This window comes from Bufo gargarizans, chromosome 4 (genome assembly GCF_014858855.1).
Source record: "Bufo gargarizans isolate SCDJY-AF-19 chromosome 4, ASM1485885v1, whole genome shotgun sequence".
Lineage (NCBI taxonomy): Eukaryota > Metazoa > Chordata > Amphibia > Anura > Bufonidae > Bufo > Bufo gargarizans.
The window spans coordinates 466,420,605-466,439,619 of NC_058083.1; the positions used below are offsets into that span (position 1 = coordinate 466,420,605).

The following is a 19,015-nucleotide window of genomic DNA, read 5'->3' on the forward strand; positions in this document are numbered from 1 at the left end:
AGCGCTCATACGAAAGCAGCTGATCTGATATTGCTGACCTATCCTGAGGATAGGTCATCAATAGAAATAAAGTGGACAACCCCTTTAATAATCTAATAAACATCACATGTACATGTAAAAGTCATAAACTTCCGTTGCAATCAAAAGCTGTATTTGAACAAGCAGTTGAACCTATTGATCGTGCACATTATCTAAAGAATGCAGAGCGACCCTAGTGTTAGATACTGTTCGTACTAGAAAATCTGCACATAGCAATATCACTTAAAGAGTGAATCAAACCAGCAAAGAAAGCAATATGGGCAATCACAATACATTAGCAAGTGCCTTAGGTTAACTTTGTGCCATTTGCTGAAGTGAGACAATTCCTTTAATGTTCTTGTTTCACATCTCATTTGATTGGTACTAGCACCACAGACCATACGCCTTAAATTCAATAATAACTAAATAATAATACATTTCCGAGGCACATGTACTCACTTGTAGCCATGATGTCTTGAGGGCATGTTGGTATCCCATGGTCTACAGCCCATTTAAAAGCACCATCTCCAACTAAAAAGCTAACGGGAAAAAAGATAGTTATATAAATTTGCATGCTAAAACTACAATTTAAAGACGTCCTACAGAACAGTTCTGCAGCCCTCTTGGCACCTTTTACAGGATTTTTCCAACATTATAATGTGAGCATTGTTTTTGCTAACCATTTATTGCTCATCAGGCTCCGCCGCTTTACCTTTTTCCCTTGTACTATGTTATGTTTGAACAAAACTGGAAAACCAAAAAGGAAAAACTACAATAAAAACCAATTAAAAAAAATGTCCTAGAAAAACTATCAAAACAGTAAGGTCTCCAGATCCGTATCAATCATGATATCATTAGTACAGAGTAGACAATTATAATAGCGTATCTACAGTGTATAAGCGTAATTTAAATCTGGGGACGGTGGCTGCAGAATGACAAATGAGGGAAAGAAACTCATTTGGTCACCGTTTTTGTGTCTGTCCTAGTGTAAAGGTACTTCTGGATCTGTAGTAGTCGTCCATGTGAGGTCATCTTATCAAACATTATAAAAATATGAGGTATATATATCAGCCCAAATCAAAGCGTAATGACAGGATCTGCAACCTTGTATAATAATTACTGTATTGCAATAGCTGCCTATTATCTCCTTTATAGCGGTACAACGCAATAACAGATACTGGGGCAGATTTACTAATCTAGTGTAAACTAAAAGCCTTTATACGGGCAGACAACAGGGGAAATTATTGGGAAGGATTGCTAGTTGCTGAAAATTGCCCAGTGTAAAAGTGTCAATCACACAATGAATGAGGGGGTGAAAGCATCACAGATGTGGCCACCAAAAACCACTGTTTCTGGGCATAAGATGATTCTGTGTAAACAGTGATCTGCTGCACAAAAGCAAAGCTTCTCTATTGGAATGCACAATCACTCATCCCAATAAAGAGGAGATGATTGATGCATGTAAATGCAGCTGTCATCTCCTCTCACAAACAGGTAATTGCCGGGAATGAGACGTTTGTTCCTGATAATTGCTTGATCTATCGGTCCATGTAAAGGAGCCTTTAGAAATGCTGTCTAGTCTAGGCTGCACCAGATTTGTGACATTTGTTGATGCTGGACGGGTTTGTCTAGCTCTAAACAACTATTGGTTAGCTTAGTTTGAGACAGAATTTTATGCAATATAAGATTTGTGATGCAAAAATCACACCCCTTTTGCTGCAAAAACACTCACCCTTGTCAGACCATTTAACACAGTGTAACGTCAAGGGTTGTTCCATTGCAAAGACTTTTTTTTGTGTCTGATCAAGGGCGGTCTGACGGGACGCCCAAAGACCACAAGAACAGGGGGTCCGAATCCCCGGTGAATGATGCAGCAGTCACCCATGGGTGATGTCACTGCATTCAACTGTATAGGACTGCTGTATAAAACAATTATAGGTGCTTGGCTCACCAGTCCTTTAGAGTTAAATGGAGCAGATTTGTTAAATTCCCTAAAATAATAAAAATGATTAAAAAAAAGATAAAAAAGTCAGGATGCTGCACTATTTAGTCTGGTAAAACGCCAGGTCAGTTGACAGAAACCCAATAGCAGCAGTCAGATTTGGTGCCTCCGCTATTTTCGTAGGCTGTGGTCGAAGGCTAGTTATTTCCCATGTATTGTTCCATCACAGGAAGATACCAAGTATGACCATGCTCAATCCATCGTATGAAACAAACCCATGGCTCCTGACAGACACTACAGACGTTCATTCGGTTTCGGACTTAGCATCTGTCATTTTACTAGAAAAAGTGGTGCAGATGTGCTTCTAGCTTAATACCTTTAGAATGGTGAGGAACTGAGACTACAAGAAAGTTGAACTTTTCATTTATACATCGATCAAGAACTTTTCGAGTAGAGGTTGTCCAAGTTATCCTAAAATCCTCCTATTATCACTAAATGACTGAAAATAAAAATAAAAAAACATCCTATACACCCCTCCTTTTCCCAGGTTGCTCTGGCTATACGGCACGTGACTGATGCAGCCAATCAGTGTGGTAAGCGGTCTTGGGCTGTACACAGCTGAGGAAAACGACTGGCTGCAGAGGTCATGTGACAGCTATCTGCGGCAGCAGAGAACAGTGGGGGAGAGTGTGGAGAGTTTTATTTTCAGGCATTTTTAGCGCAGTTGGGAAATTAGAATAACTCATAGAACCCTATTAAACGGGTTATCCCATGATTATTGTAAAAAAAATGAAAATCAGTCACCATCTAGTACATAACAATCTCTAACAAAGCTAGAACCATCCCTGAACCTCACATGGATCCAGAGATCTCCCATTCATTACTCGTCTAGATTTATATCAAGCTGGCAGCTTAAGGGGAGTGTCTTTTCTGCTGCAGCTCATGGGCGTGTCCATTCTGCTGAAGCTCTCTCCCCATCACAGCTCAGGAGGTGTGTCCATGCTCTCCCTATCACAGCTCAGGAGACAATTGGAGGATAAAACTGAGCATGTGCGGCCATCTCAGTGAGCTGGACAAAGAAATACGAAAAAGAGCAGGTGGCTCTATACAGATACAGTTAATTGAATAACCCATTGGCAATACTAAATTTTTTATTAAATGCAATTACAAAAGTATTCAGATCCAGGTACTGGTTTAAGAATTGTACATTTCTTTTGTGGGACAACTCCTTTCACTTAAAATTATGACCCATCAAAGGGCTTGTCCCCATCTCAGCTTTTCACTGACTGGGGGAAAAAAAGCAGTATGTTATGAAAACAGCAGAGCGCTGGCCACTCACCAGCTTCCGTAACTCTACCTGCCCTGGTCGTCTCTTACTGTGGGATTATTCCCAGGGTGTGCGCCTTTTAAAGCTCTGTACACAAAGGGGCATATCTATTATTGTTTAACTAGAATTCTAGTGAAATCTGCGCCTTCTTTTTGGTGCAAATTTAAACAAAATGTTTTGCGCCAAAAAGTCCAGATATGTGCGCATTGCTATATACAGATTTATTACTTATCTGGTAACTGACTTTGCTTCAGTTTTCTTTTTTTACACAAAACAGGGCATTATTGTGAGCTAAACCAGGAGAATTTATCATTCTCCCCATGCCAGTTTTCTGGTGTATAAAACAAAGGATTTAGAAAATGTGCTAATTTTCTTTGTGGTTTTTGGATTATTTTTTTTCCCCCAGCTTCCCATTCATTTCAATGGGAGAAGAGCATGCTGAGTGATTTATGGCGAGACTACACCTCACCATAAGTTAGGTGCATCCTCAGGCAGCGCAGGGGATATCAAGACCAACGTAAATCTCTGGTCTATAGTAAATTCCACCCATTGTGTTTAAGCCAGCCTACCAGTCTACTGAGAATACCTATACAGCTGAAAAAAAGGGAATGGCATACCACCCTGATGGAGGAGAATAGGACTCTTGACACATATGCCACAAACTTTTCCAAGCATATACACCAAAAGTAAAGCTCAGACACAATAACCTATTGGGGGTCATTTATAGAGGCTTTATGCCAGGTTTTGGGCATCAAAAAAAATGTCACACAATTTGGAGGAAAGAGGAGGGGTCATTGCTGTCCGGAATATCTACAATAATTTAAGCCAGAAAACTGGAGTGAATTATAGTTGAAATCTACTCCAGCTCATTGCTGGCGTAGATCTTAAGCTTCTGGCATATGGACAGCACAGATGTGACAAATTTATTGGGAGGAGTGTGCCTCTTAATAAACTGGCCGCATCTTACTCTGGAGGCCCTGCTTTTATTTTTATTTTATTGTGAAACACCATTCTTCAGTAGATGACCCACAATATGCCTTAGTTTGTATATACGTGCATGCATGCTTGTGACTAGTGAAGAGCGACGCGACCTTCGGATGTTACATCCGAAATCGCTTCATTCAAAACTTCGGAATAATAGTGTACAGAGATAAATCTTCGACTTCGCAAATAACTGACCTCGGCTCATCAGAGCCCATACATTTTAATATTCTACAGAGACAGATCTCTGAACAGTATTAATCCGAAGTTTTGAACGAAGCGACTTCTCTCTCTGGCCCCACTGAAATGAATGGGTCCGCAAACAATACGGATCAGGTGTGGAGAAAACATACATCCGTATGCATGAGCCCTAAAACTCATTTAAATTCATGCTTCTAACCACTATAAATAGACACCTTCCTATGGCCCAAAAGATCCGAAAATATCTGCGCTTTAGTCTGTTTCAACCCTATCGCACGTCTCCTGCTTTAATCCTCTAAAAACTCATTTTGAGTTACGTTTGCTAAAGATTTATGATTCTGGGATAGATCGCACAGCCAAGCATTTACTGAAGCTTACCCTGTGAGATTCTGACATCCCACAGTTATGTGTACTGGCATGGACAAGTGCAAAGTGTTACCGAGTCTAGCAAAAAGCTGAGGTTGTCTTGTAAAAAGGCGTATTATCTGTTAAACAAGCAGTGATCCAGGACATAGGGGCTCAGTGACTGCTGACAGCACAGGTCAGTCATTGTACTGGCACAGAAATCCAAAGCTGGCACTCTGTGCTTCCTGGCGGAAATATGTAGTGATGAAAGCCTATACTGCCAATGTTTTTGGAAAGACACTGGTCTCTTCAGACGCAAAACGTGCTGACACACGGTTTCTGAATTTTATTTACTAATGATCTGGAGTTACTACTGAACTATTATTTCTATTACAGACAGAGGCACTTTTGGGGGCACTTTCAGGACAGCATGGTAAATGTTTGAACACCTGGCCCTGTTTGTGAATGGAGTATTCTCGGCATACGTGTTACAGTTAGATGTATATGAATGGAAGCAACCATCTCTGTGGTGCAGGGTGGCGGTCAAGATGGTGGACAGCTCTGGGGTTATGGGTTTAAATCTGCACACTGCAACATTTCTCTCCATTTGTAAGGATTTCCTCATGCTTTCTAAAGCCATTGTGGTACAGGGCAGGGCTATGTTCCTGGGCATCTCATGACAACCACTAGCCAGTGAAGTGAAGGGGCAACTAGGGTGAAGACATTATGGGTCTGCAGAATGGCAGACAAGCATAACTTTGGGGGAGGGGGGGGGGTCGAAAGGGCTGCCTTCTAGGAAAAAGCTGAATTTTCAGCCTTTTCCCTAAGGGTCCAGAAGAGAAGGATATGCTGCTGACTTGCCACCACGGATTTGAGTGTGGCATATCCACAGTGTTTTATCGCACCCGCTAAGTGGATGACAGTTTCAAGAATCTCATCCGCATGTGGTGAAGTAAATCTGCAATGTAAAATGGCATTTGGTGCACATTTAAAGTCCATAGGGTGTCAATGCAGGCCTCATGCACACAACTGTATCCGTTTTGAGGCCCGCAAACCATAGATCCATAAAATATGGATGCAGTCTGTGTCCGTCCGCATTTTGCGGACATATAAAGATATATTTTTTTTTAATAGTGTCTTTTTATTGAATTGTCAGAGAGCATAAAACAACTCTGAAAACAATAAAAGACAATCAAACCAGCACCTTAACCCCTTAATGACACAGCTATTTTTCACCTTAATGACCAGGCCATTTTTTGCAAATCTGACATGTATCGCTTTATGTGATAATGACTTTAAAACGCTTTTACTAATCCAAGCCCTTCTGAGAATGTTTTCTCGTTAAATATTGTATTTCATGACGGTGGTAAAATGCCGTCAAAATATTTCATTTTAATAAATAAAAAAATATATACAAATATTACAAAAAAAAAATAAAGTAAAATTGGCAAATAGAAATTTCAATTTCTCTGCTTTTAAAACAGATAGTGAACCTCCTAAAAAAAAAACAGTTATTACTTTACATTTCCCATATGTCTACTTCATGTTTGGATCATTTTGTAAATTAAGTTTTCATTTTTTGGGATGTTAGAAGGCTTAGAAGTTTAGAAGCAAATCTAAAAATTTTTAAGAAAATTCCCAAAACCCTATTTTTAAAGGACCAGTTCAGGTCTGAAGTCACTTTGTGGGGCACATAATAAAAACCACCCAAAACTGACCCCATTTTAGAAACTATAACCCCTCAAGGTATTCAAAACCGATTTTACAAACTTTGTTAACCCCTTTAGGTATTCCACAAGAATTAAATGAATATGGAGATGAAATTTCAGAATTTCACATTTTTGGCAGATATTTCATTTTAATATTTTTTTTTCAGCTAACAAAGCAAGGGTTAACAGCCAAAGAAAACAATATTTATTGCCCTAATTCTGTAGTTTACAGAAACACCCCATATGTGGTCGTAAACTGCTGTACGGGCACACAGTAGGGCGCAGAAGGAAAGGAATGCCATATGGTTTTTGGAGGGCAGATTTCACTGGGATCATTTTAAGCTGTCATGTCACATTTGAAGACCCCCTGATACACCCCTAGAGTAGAAACTCCCAAAAAAGTGACCCTATTTTGGAAACTATGAGATAAGGTAGCATTTTTTTTTGGTACTATTTTAGGGTACATATGATTTTTGGTTGCTCTATATTACACCTTTTGTGAGGCAAGGTAACAAAAAACTGCTGTTTTGGCACAGTTTTTATTTTTTATTTACAATGTTCATCTGACAGGTTAGATCATGAGCTATTTTTATAGAGCAGGTTGTTATGGAAGCGACAATACCAAATATGACAACTTTTTGGGTTGTTTGTTTCAGTTTTAAATAATAAAGAATTTTTGAAAAAAATATTTTAGTGTCTCCATAGTCCGAGAGCCATATTTTTGTTTTTATTTGTTGGGCGATTGTCTCATGTAGGGGCTCATTTTTTATTGCGGGATGAGGTGATGGTTTGATTGGTACCATTTTGGCGTACATAAGACTTTTTTGATCACTTATTACCTTTTTTGGGAAGTGAGGGCAAAATGGAAATTTCATCATAGTGTTTTTAGTTTTTTTGGGGGTTTTTTTATGGCGATCACCTTGCGGGAAAGTAACATGACCCTTTAATAGATCAGGTCGTTACGGCTATAAGAAGAAATAAATAAATAAATATTTTTTATTTTTTTCACTTTTTTTTTTTACATTTTTTTGACCCAGACCCACTTGGTTCTTGAAGATCCAGTGGGTCTAATGCCTCTATAATACACTACAGTACACTATATAGTGTACTATAGAGTGTTGTGACTGCCTGATCAGGATGCTGCCTTTAGCATCTCTTCCTCTGAGATGTCGGCCATTTGAAGCAGAGTATCAGCTGTGTGGTAGGAGAATCATCTTTATAACATTAATACAACCTATCAAAGTTAATGGCAGGTTCTCCCATGCTTTAATTTTCTTAGTGATATATTGCATGGTGGCAATTACATTTAGTTGGTAGAATTTTGCAACCTCCCTGTGGATATTGATCCCTAAATATTTAAACTGCTCTACTACTTGGAGTTTGAATTGCTGTGAGATGTGTACCGGATCAAAATCATCGATTAAGCAAAGACTCGACTTGGCCCAGTTCACCCGGAGACCCGAGAGACTACCAAATTTGTCTAGTGTCTAAGAGTGCATCTAAGGAATTCCCTTGGTTCACTAAGTATACCAACATGTCGTCTGCATATAAAGAAAGTTTCTCTGTGATGCCAGCCACCTCCCAGCCTTCTATATACGAGTTGGAAGAAATGAGTATGGATAAGGGCTCAATTATCAACGCAAACAGCAAGGGGGAAAAGTGGCAGTCTTGCCTGGTGCACCTACCCAGGTGGAAGGAGTCCGAAACCATTTACTTTGACCCTCACTGTGGGGGACCTATAGAGCAGCTGTAACCAGTGCAAAGAATTCCTAGGAAAAACACATCCGTCCGAGTCGAAAGCTTTCTTATTATCTAATGAGGCCAGGACCCTCTTACCCAGATTATCGTGACTAACCTATAGATTAGTGTATAAACGTCTCAAATTTATATCAGTAGTTTTCCCTGGCATGAAACACGACTGGTCCACCCCGACTAAAGAAAGGATTAGCTCCCTCAGTCGCAACTCCAGTATTTTTGCAAGAATCTTAAAGATTCAGGAGCGAGATAGGTCGGTAGGAGCTACATTGGTCCGGAGGTCTTCCCGGCTTGTGGATCACTCAAATTGTCGCCTCTGAAAAAGAAGAAGGTAAGGAGCCTTGCTCAAACGCATAATCAAAAAGCTTCTGAAGTCTGTGCTCTTTAGAGAATAACTTGTACCATTCAGCCGGAAAGCCGTCCGGACCCAGAGCTTTCCTTGCTGCTAAGGATCCAATAGCAAGTTTAATCCCAGCCAAAAAATGGGATATATCCTCTTGAGTACATTTTTGAATCATATAAATCAGAATAAGGCCGAATGCACACGGCCATGTTCCACGGCCGTGAACAGTCAGTGGTATCCCGGCCTGGCATTCTGCTGAGAGCAGGAGCGCACGGCGTCATTGGTTGCTATGACGCTATGCGCTTCATGCCGCCACTGCACTACAGTAATACACTGGTATGATCTATACAAGTGTATTACTGTAGTGCAGCGGTGGCATAAAGCGCACAGCGTCATAGCAACCAATGACACCGTGCGCTCCTGCTGTCAACAGGAATCCAGGCCGGGATACCACGGACCGTGAACACGGCAGTGTGCATTCAACCTAATAGGAAGCAAATTGGCGACACACATCTCGAGGCTCTATCAACAGTACACTTTAGTCAGTCATAACTCCAGCAACCACCGTTTGGGGAGGGGGCTTCTGAGTGAGCCAAGTATGCTAAAGCCCTAACATTCTTATCCCCGTTTGAGAAAACAGCTTGCCTCTAAACCAGGAGTTTCTTTTGAGTATAATCAGTAAGCTGTAGGCAGAATAGGTGTTGTGCTTCAAGCCAATCACTCTGCTTCCCACTACTCGGGTCCTTTAAAAACTCTTGCTCCCTGTCCAACACCACTGTCTCTAACTTAGTCCGTTTTATTCATAGTTCCTTCCTATATGATGCTATTGCATGGATTAACGCCCCCCTCATCACTGACTTAAAGGCGTCCCATTCTAGCAGAGGGTTCAAAGACCCCTCATTCTCTTTCCAATAGTGTTCCATAGCCTAATGACAGCCACTCTCCACTGGTAAAACATCAAGCCACATCGGATTCAAGAGCCACCACCTATTGGGGGGGGGGGGGGGGCAATGGCTGGGATAAAATCAAGGGGGGCATGATCCCAAATACCCCTAGGCAGATAATCACTAGTTCTGATATAAAAGGTAGTAAATCTCGAAAACGGCTAGATCTGTACGGGACAAAGAAGCTTTGGAAGCCAAGTAGCATGAGAATTGTATATCGGTAGGATAAAGATGACGCCATACCTCTATTAGACCATGGGCTTCCACCCAATGTAAAAGAGACCTGTTATGAGAAGCCTGGGGGAACAACCCGTCTCTTAGTGGATCTAAGGTGGCATTGTAATCGCCTATAATGATAAAGGGAGTTGCTGGAAACATTGCGACTTTGCTCATAATAGAAGCAAGAATTTCCCTACAAAATTGGGGTGGTATATAGAGACCTATAACCAGATACTGCAACCCTCCAATACTGGCAAGTAGAATCACATATCATTCAGAGACATCCATTTGAACTGAAATAAACTGAAAAGGAAGGTTTTTGGCAATCAGAACAGAAACTCCTCTTGCGTAATTAGAATATACCACATAAGCGGATCCCACCCAGGGGCATTAAAAGAGTCAACACTTTCTGGCCGTGGAGATGCGTTTCCTGTAATATAACTATATCGGGACTATCGTTTTTAAGTAGTTAAAGACCAGTGAATTTTCAATCTTATTATTGAGACCCCTAACATCCCAGGATATCAGCTTAACTGGCACCATATACACAAAAACATAACAGAGTCTCCAGGTCCATGGAGGAGCAGACATTTCCACCCACACACACTGACAAACGGCCAAAGAACTAAAGCCCACCCCTTACCTCCCTCCCCAATCTGTACCAACATGGTTAGCTTTAACCCATAACTGAAACAATTTGGGTACAATACTGCCGCTAGGCGCATATTCACATCATACAGGCACGGCAGTTAGAAAGATAAAGAGATCAATTCCTTAACAAACAGTGCACACATCTCAAAATACTGTCACCCAGCAATCATATATATAGATTCCGACTGCATTAGTCAACAGGAATAGAAAATAAGAACTGCACTTAAGGAAAAAGACAACAGTTTAAGTATTTTATATTTACTCCGCTATCCGTAGCTCGTCAGCGAAGAGGTCTTACATCCAACCCGCTGCTGCTTCCGGGGTTTCAAAGAAAAGGACAGTTTCACCATCTTGCACCCGCAGTCGAGAGGGATATATCATTGTATATTCCGCTCCCTGAGTCGTGCCCGGACCTCATTAAACTGCTTTCTTTTCATTTGGACCTCCGCTGTGAAGTCCGGATAGAAGGACAACCGAACATTTTCATAGGTGATGTGACCCTTCTGTCGGGCAGCTAACAGTATGGCATCCCTGTCTCAGTAATTCAAGATCTTCTTAATAAACGGCCTGTCAGGGGCTCCCGCAGGTAAAGGTTTGGAGAGGACCATATGTGCTCTTTCGATAACGAAGCAGTTGGATAGGGCAATCGGCTGTAGAGTGTCTCTAATCAGTTCTTCCGCAAAGATTTCTGGTGTGGTCCCCTCAGCCCGCTCTGGCAGACCCATTATAAGATTATTATTTAGTCGGTTGCGGTTTTCCGCGTCTTCAGCCCTGGCTTGTAACATCGTAACCTGCTGCTGCAATTATCTAGTATCAGTTTCAGTTGCTTTGGTTATATCTTCCACATCAATCTGTGTTCCATCTCACTGGTTCCTTTCACGTATTTTGTCAAAGTCATGCTGCAGACAGCTGAGCTCAGACTGGAGATGATCAATTTTCGCTGTCAGTGCTGCTTGGCACGTGGCAATCGCTTTCATGATTTGAGAGGCCTCGGCTGAGGTTTCTAAGGGAGGAGACCCTCCATCTCCCTCCATCTGTTTGACTCATGGCATCCATAAATACATTCGCAACAGAAGGAGTAACGGATGTGGCAGTTTTGCGGCCCATATAAGAAACTCACGGCAGACAGAATATTAAGTATGAAAGAGACAGCTTTGCCAACACGGCAATCAATCTTCACAGGATAATCCCCAGAATGTTATCAATAGAAAGCAAATAGCCGGTCAGCAGCAGGTGAAATCAGGAGAATCTGGGCTGGTATAACATTAGGCTTAGCAGGATCAACTAAGTATAAAATATTATCCAGGAGAGATTTGGGCACAACAGGTGTAGGTTGGGCAGGGCACACTTCCCACAGCAGTTAGGAGAATAGGTCCCTTCCAGGGCCCAGTAGCTTGTACATTAGCTTCTATTACTGGAGGGGGGAGTCTCAGGTATCCCCTCACCAAGCTCTCCACAAAGCAGTCTTTTTGCCTCTATTTACACAAACAGCAGGGCCTACCTGCGCTCTCCTTCATCCAAAATGTGTCTTCCCCCGTCTCCACCTCCGTCCACTCCGCTCCACAGACCATTCCACCAGGTTGCTGACAGGATCCTCGGGGGTGCCGGACAACAAGCAAGCCAGGTAAGGGATAATGCTGCCCAGCGTAGTGCAGCTCCCCGCTCAAGCCCTGCCCACTGTACCGGAGCTCCGTTCCCGGCGGAGCAGCGCTACTGCCGACCTCCCTCTCCTTCTCCCCCAAGTCAAGACGCAGTATGGCACAGGCTGGGAGTTCGATGGTGCAGCTATGGCTGGGTGAAATCAGGATATTCACAGGATTCCTCTGGAGCACTGAGTAGCTGCTTCCTTACGCCATGCAGGCTAGCCCCCCTCACCCCCCCCCCCCCCCAAAGGGAAGCACACGGATGATGCGTGTGTTTTCCGCATCCATATGTTTGTACCACAAAAGGGTAGAACATGTCCTAAACTTGAAGATCATGGACCCATTGAGATCAATAGGTTTGCCAAAAATGCATATGCCACACGGACAGTATCCGTATTATGCGGATAGCAAAATACATACAGTCGTGTGCATGAGGTCTTATGCTGTTGATTTTGACTATGGATTTCACAATGCAGATGGTGAAATCATGGCAAATCAACCGCAAAATCTACAGCAAAATTTTCACCGTGCTCTTAAAGTATCGTTTTTTTTTTTTATAAAAGTTGTCTCACTAGAAACATTGGTGGCAGTAATGTCCCATTGGCGAAGGTCGACCTGCAGCGAGTATCGACTACAATGTGATCACAGGAGCTGTTCAGCAGCATGCAACAGAGTGGCACAGCTGATCGGAGAGTGGCCACAACCGCTGTTTGAACACTGGTGTCATACTCCAGCATAATAAGGTTACCCTTGTAATATAAACAGGACAAAATCCAACAACAGTCATGTTTCATATGTGAGCAAACCCTCCACTACTGCTGAACCTACAGCGGTGGAATATTTCCATGTGTCGAACCATGTTTTTTGGGTTTTTTTTTTACATTTGGAACAATCTGCATTTTGGTCCCATTGTAGGAATATTAAATTTCAAGCGTTCTTTTATAAAGCAAAAAAGAGCTATGTTTTCACTGGCCGCCTCTCGATAGACCGCGCTGATAGTTTTATGTATATAGGAAAGGTTAATGCAATACTCTAACTGGTAACCAATTGCATTGGGTTTCTCGGAAGGTTCTGCTGATTGCTGAGAAATTCTCCGCTTGTTTTTTTTTTTTTTTTCTTCTTCTGGCAATTGTTTTGAATTGGGCAACAGATCAGAAGCATCCGAATGATATCATGTGCTTTCCAATACTTTGTCTTTTGATTGCAGCCTTGATCAAAGCGAAAGGTATTGTAACATTAAATTATTCGGCAAAGTAGTGTTGGTAACAGAAAAAATAAAAGCCTGACAAAACAGTTTAATTTAGGAGCAAACGTACATTTCCAGAAAGAAATGCGGTCTGTTCACAAGAGGATTAATTGACTAATATCTTCAACGTCAGTGCATGCAATCCCTAAACACTAAAGTCATCTGTTTGAAGAAATCCCTGTTCACCACTACAAAAGGAAAAACCTAAGTGCATGCCAAATGCTGTTAAAAAAAAAAAAACAGCGCAGCGGATCTGTGCTTAAATAGTATCATTTGTTTTTAAGCTGGATTTTCAACCTTTTGTTGCCTAAAGCAGAACAGACAAATTCAATTAGTAATGTAAAAAATATCTGAATAAACTGCAAGAGACCGGGCAATTAATAAATCGGCGGACAAGATGTTCCCAGAATGAAGAGCGAAGATCGCACAAAGTGGAATAATGAATTATACTTTACAAATATTAGAAGAAATAACTAAAGTAACTAATTGCTTTATCATATTCAAAGGAGTCATGTGAGGAAAATAATTTTGACCTACCAACATAAAAGGTGATAAATATCTGACTGTGGCAGTCTGACCACTAGAACCCCTAGCGATCCTAAAAATGTAAGATCCCCGACTTCCCTCTGTGATGGGAGCGGTAATGTGAATGTAGGTCCACTGTTCCATTCACTTAAATGGGACGTACGTACAGTAGATAGCTCTTACTTAGTCCAACAGAAATGAATGGAGTGGTGGCCTAACTACTATCACATTCCATTAAGAGAGGGAACCCCTCACGTTCCCGAGTGGATTCACCATGATTTGATATTTATCATCTGTCCTGTAAACGTAGCTATGTAATACGGCTGACAAAAGGCCATGATGACCGAGATCGGGAGGAACAGCTGCTATGGTTTCTTGGGGCCTTCTGGAGGTATTAATGGAAAGTAAGGAGAAACCCAACAGACTGCAATAGGGGGATAAACAAGGCAAAAAAAAAAAAAAGTTAAAACTAAAGTTTTTAAAACAATTACAAAATAAAGGAAGAAAAACTGATATTATCCCTTTTACAATTGTAAATATAAAATAATATTGTTTACATATTAATGAAAAACATAATTGAACAAATATAAAAAAAAGTATATAAAACGGAATAAAAAGGGATTGAAAACTCCTATGTACTTGAAAATGCTACCAATAAAAAGCCATAACAGCTCTGTCGATGGAAAAAACAAAAGCTATAGGTGTCAAAATATAGCGACACAAAAAAAAAAAATTCCCCAAAAGGTTTTCCTTTTGTTTTTCCAGATCTTTCAAATTAAAAGGTCTACATAACAAAAAAACAAAAAAAAAAAAAAAAAAAACTTAAATGACTATATGAGCAGAGAAGTTAAAAAGTTCTGGCTCCTTGAAGGCATGAAGGACGAAAAATAAAATGCAAAAAGATAAATAAAAAACTGTTAAGGTCACAAGGTACTTAACCAACTCAGCCCCCCTAGCTTAAACCCCCTTAATGACCAGACCACTTTTTACAATTCTGCACTACACTACTTTCACGGTTTATTGTCATACAATTTACCACCCAAATGAATTTTACCTCTTTTTCTTCTCACTAATAGAGCTTTCATTTGGTGGTATTTCATTGCTGCTGACATTTTTACTTTTTTTTAAATTAATTTTTGCATAACAATGACATTTTTCACTTTGTTGTAAAATTTTTCAAATAAAACTACATTTCTATATAAATTTTTCTCAAAATGTATTGTTCTACATGTCCTTGATAAAAAAAAATGCAATAAGTATATATTTATTGGTTTGGGTAAAAGTTATAGGGCCAGATATATCATTAGGCAAAGTCACTTTTGTGGAGTGGAAAAGTCGCAAAAAAGTCCCAAAGGCTAAAACTGCGCACAAATTTGCGACTTTTTTCTGCTCTGCACTATGCTCGCCAGTTTTCTGAAAGTGGGCGTGTTTTCGTATGTAAATGAATCTCTAGACAGATTTACTATTGGGACTTTTTTAAAAAGTCGCAAAAAAGTCGCAACTTCACTCCAGTGAGGACCATGCTTATCTTATGAGACTTTTTAATAGAACATGCAACTTTTTCATAAAAACGTGCGACTTTTGTAAAGCTGCTTACTGAAGGATAAACTGCTACCGTCAAACCACATTTATTACAGTCTTAAAGGGGCGATCATAAATATGACTTGGCTAAAACTGACTTTAGCCATATGTGAAAGTGGAGTGAGCTGCCAGAGTCGTGATAAATCTGGCCCATAGTGTTTACAAACTATGGTGCAAAAAAAAAATATATTTACGCACTTTGACTTTCTGAGCACCTGTCATGTTTCCTGAGGTTCTACAATGCCCAGACAGTAGAAACACCCCACAAATGACCCCATTTTGGAAAGTAGACACCCTAAGGTATTCGCTGATGGGCATAGTGAGTTCATGGAAGTTTTTATTTTTTGTCACAAATAAGCGGAAATTGAACTTTTTTTTTTTCTTGCAAAGTCTCATATTCCACTAACTTGTGACAAAAAATAAAATTTTACATGAACACACCATACCCCTCACGGAATACCTTGGGGTGTCTTCTTTCCAAAATGGGGTCACTTGTGGGGTATTTATACTGCCCTTGCATTTTAGGGGCCCTAAAGCGTGAGAAGTAGTTTGAAATCCAAATGCGTAAAAATGCCCGGTGAAATCTTAAAGGTACTCATTGGAATTTGGGCTCCTTTGCGCACCTAGGCTGCAAAAATGTGTCACACATGTGGTATCGCCGTACTCAGAAGAAGTAGGGCAATCTGTTTTGGGGTGTGTTTACATAAATCACAGAAGAAAATGCACCAAACGGATATGCCACTGACTATACTAGCTGGTCATACAAGCAGATATTAAAAGCTGAGACTTTTGCCAATATATTCCTGTCGGGAACATATCGGAGCCCATCATGCACCACGTCACGGTCTCTCAGCATGGCAAGCGTCCTACCACTACGCTAACTGTGGTGTGAACACGGTCTGAAGGTGATGAAATCCAGCTCACAGCCAAGCTTCCACACAACCGCATAGCAGGACAACTAATGCAATGTGAACAAAGCAAGACTGTAAGCCACACCCATATCAGACCGTGTGATGGAGGCCACCAGGTGCAAAAGAATGTTTAAATGCCAGATAAAGGCACATTCAATACATATAAAACAAAATCACAAAACTATAGTGGCAAATATGGGGGAACTGCTCAAACCCCAAACACTGTAGAGTGTTTCTCATTGGGGGAGCAGTCCCACCGCATGTGAACCACAGAAATATAGTGGCAAATACGGGGGAGCTGCTCAAACCCCAAACACTGTAGCGTGTTTCTCATTGGGTGCATGATGGGCTCCGATATGTTTCTGAGAGGAATATATTGGCAAAAGTCTCAGCTTTTAATATCTGCTTGTATGACCAGCTAGTATAGTCAGTGGCATATCCATTTGGTGCATTTTCTTCTGTGATTTATACAATTATATTTTCATCCGCACAATGCTCTGTTTTGTGCAGGATGCCTTTGTGGTGCATGTGGACCGCGCCGGCGTCCTCCATAGTACGCATTATTTGCTGGGGATGGTCGTTTGCTGCAGTCCACATGCGGTGGGACTGCTCCCCCAATGAGAAACACGCTACAGTGTTTGGGGTTTGAGCAGCTCCCCCATATTTGCCACTATATATCTGCGGTTCACATGCGGTGGGACTGCTCCCCCAATGAGAAACACACTACAGTGTTTGGAGTTTGAGCAGTTCCCCCATATTTGCCACTATATTTTTGTGATTTTGTCTTTTTACATATACCCATACTTTGTGTGAGAAATATCTCTGTAAATGACAACTTTTCAAAAAATGTTATACAAAGTTATCAATTTACAGAGATATTTCTCTCACCCAGCATGGGTATATGTAAAAATACACCCCAAAACACATTGCCCTACTTCTCCTGATTACGGCGATACCACATGTGTGACAGTTTTTTGCAGCCAAGATGGGCATTTGGATTCCGTGAGGGGTATGGTGAGTTCATGTAAGATTTCATTTTTTGTCACAAGTTAGTGGAATATGAGACTTTGTGAGAAAAAACAAAAAAAATATATAAATTTCCGCTAACTTATGCCCCAAAAAAATTCTATGAACTCGCCATGCCCCTCAAAAGTGATCTTTATAGCGCTGCAGCGATTTTACTGTGTTTTTTGCAGTTATCAGAAAAAATAATATTTCTGTCACTGCGGTGGGGCGGACTGAACACAAGTGTGCACACAAGATCAGGCCTGATCGGGCGAACACTGCGTTTTTTGTAGAGCCTATAGAAGAGCAATTGCGGACAAGAAAAGGCATTTTCTATATAGTTCTGGCAATGTGCAGATCCGCAAAATGTGGAAAGCACATTGCCGGTGTCCGTGTTTTGCGGATCCGCAAAACACATACGGACGTCTGAATGGAGCCTTACAGAGGGGTGATCAATAACAGGGGGGTGATCAGGGAGTCTATATGGGGTGATCAGGGGTTAATAAGTGAGGGGGGGGGTGTAGTGTAGTGTGGTTCTTGGTCCTACTTATTACAGAGCTGCCTGTGTCCTCTGGTGGTCAATCCAAGCAAAAGGGACCACCACAGGACCAGGTAGCAGGTATATTAGACGCTGTTAACAAAACAGTGTCTAATATACCTTTTTGGAGTTAAAAAAATAAAATAAAAAAATCGCATCTACAGCCTGCCAGCCAATGATCGCTGCTGGCAGGCTGTAGATCAACTTCTCAGCATGCACGCGTTTACGCGAACTCTCGGCTCTCGCAAGATGACGCATCAATGCGTCCAGAAGGAATAACCCGGCCGCCCGCAGGACGCATTCCTGCATTAGGCGGTCGGGAGGAGGTTAAAAGCAACACTCGAAACAGTCAAACACAATGATAAATAAATCAGAATTTGGAAATGCAAAGGAAACTATTAAACATCATTCACAGCCAAATTTTTGTTATTGTTCCAATGTGTCTGAACACTAAATTCAAAACAGTCTCAATAAAAACATCCTTTCGTTTCCAGTCTATAGCAATCCAAAACTGTGTCTCTTAGACTACAAACTAATTCTGTGTAGTCCGATTTTCAAGTCATGTTCCGATCCGTCTGCCTCCCCCTTGCTACACTTGTCAGTAAACAGTGGGGAACAAATAGAAGATATCATGACTGCAGGATTAGACTACACAAGGTTAGTAGTCTGTTGCCATGGAAATGATATATCTATATCTATAAATATATACCGTTTTTTCGCTCGGAAAAGGGCGGGGGGTCTTTTAAAGCAAATACTAGTGAGTGCTCCATTATGGAAGCGCTCACTAGTATGCATTAGGTGCCAGGAAGAAGTGCTTCCGATACTCACCCTCCCTGGTTTTCTTGCTGGGGCCGGCGCTGCACTGTCCTGGCCCCGTACAGCGTCAGGACGTAGTGCGCGCAGGTGACAGTGCAGTGTGGGCCAGAGAAGACAGGGGAGCATGACTTCTAAAGAGACCGCCGGAGCGGAGCCGCAGCGCAGGAGAGGTAAGAAGTTTTTTTTTTTTTTTGTCTGATGGGGGTCTGAAGGAAAAGGGCTGACCTGAGGTGTGATGGGGGTCTGAAAGAACAGGGCTGATCTGAGGACTGATGGGGGTCTAAAAGAAAAGGGCTGATCTGAGGTCTGATGGGG

General features: G+C 41.4%; 1 protein-coding gene across 1 annotated transcript in view; it reads right to left on the reverse strand.

The window, feature by feature from the left end:
• TASP1 (taspase 1) overlaps positions 1 to 19,015 on the reverse strand; it is a 170,409-nt gene that overhangs the window by 105,171 nt on the left and 46,223 nt on the right. Inside the window, exon 8 of the mRNA XM_044289495.1 lies at positions 478 to 557. Within this exon, the coding sequence (XP_044145430.1) occupies positions 478 to 557 (80 nt within the window). The remainder of the gene's footprint in view (positions 1 to 477; positions 558 to 19,015) is intronic.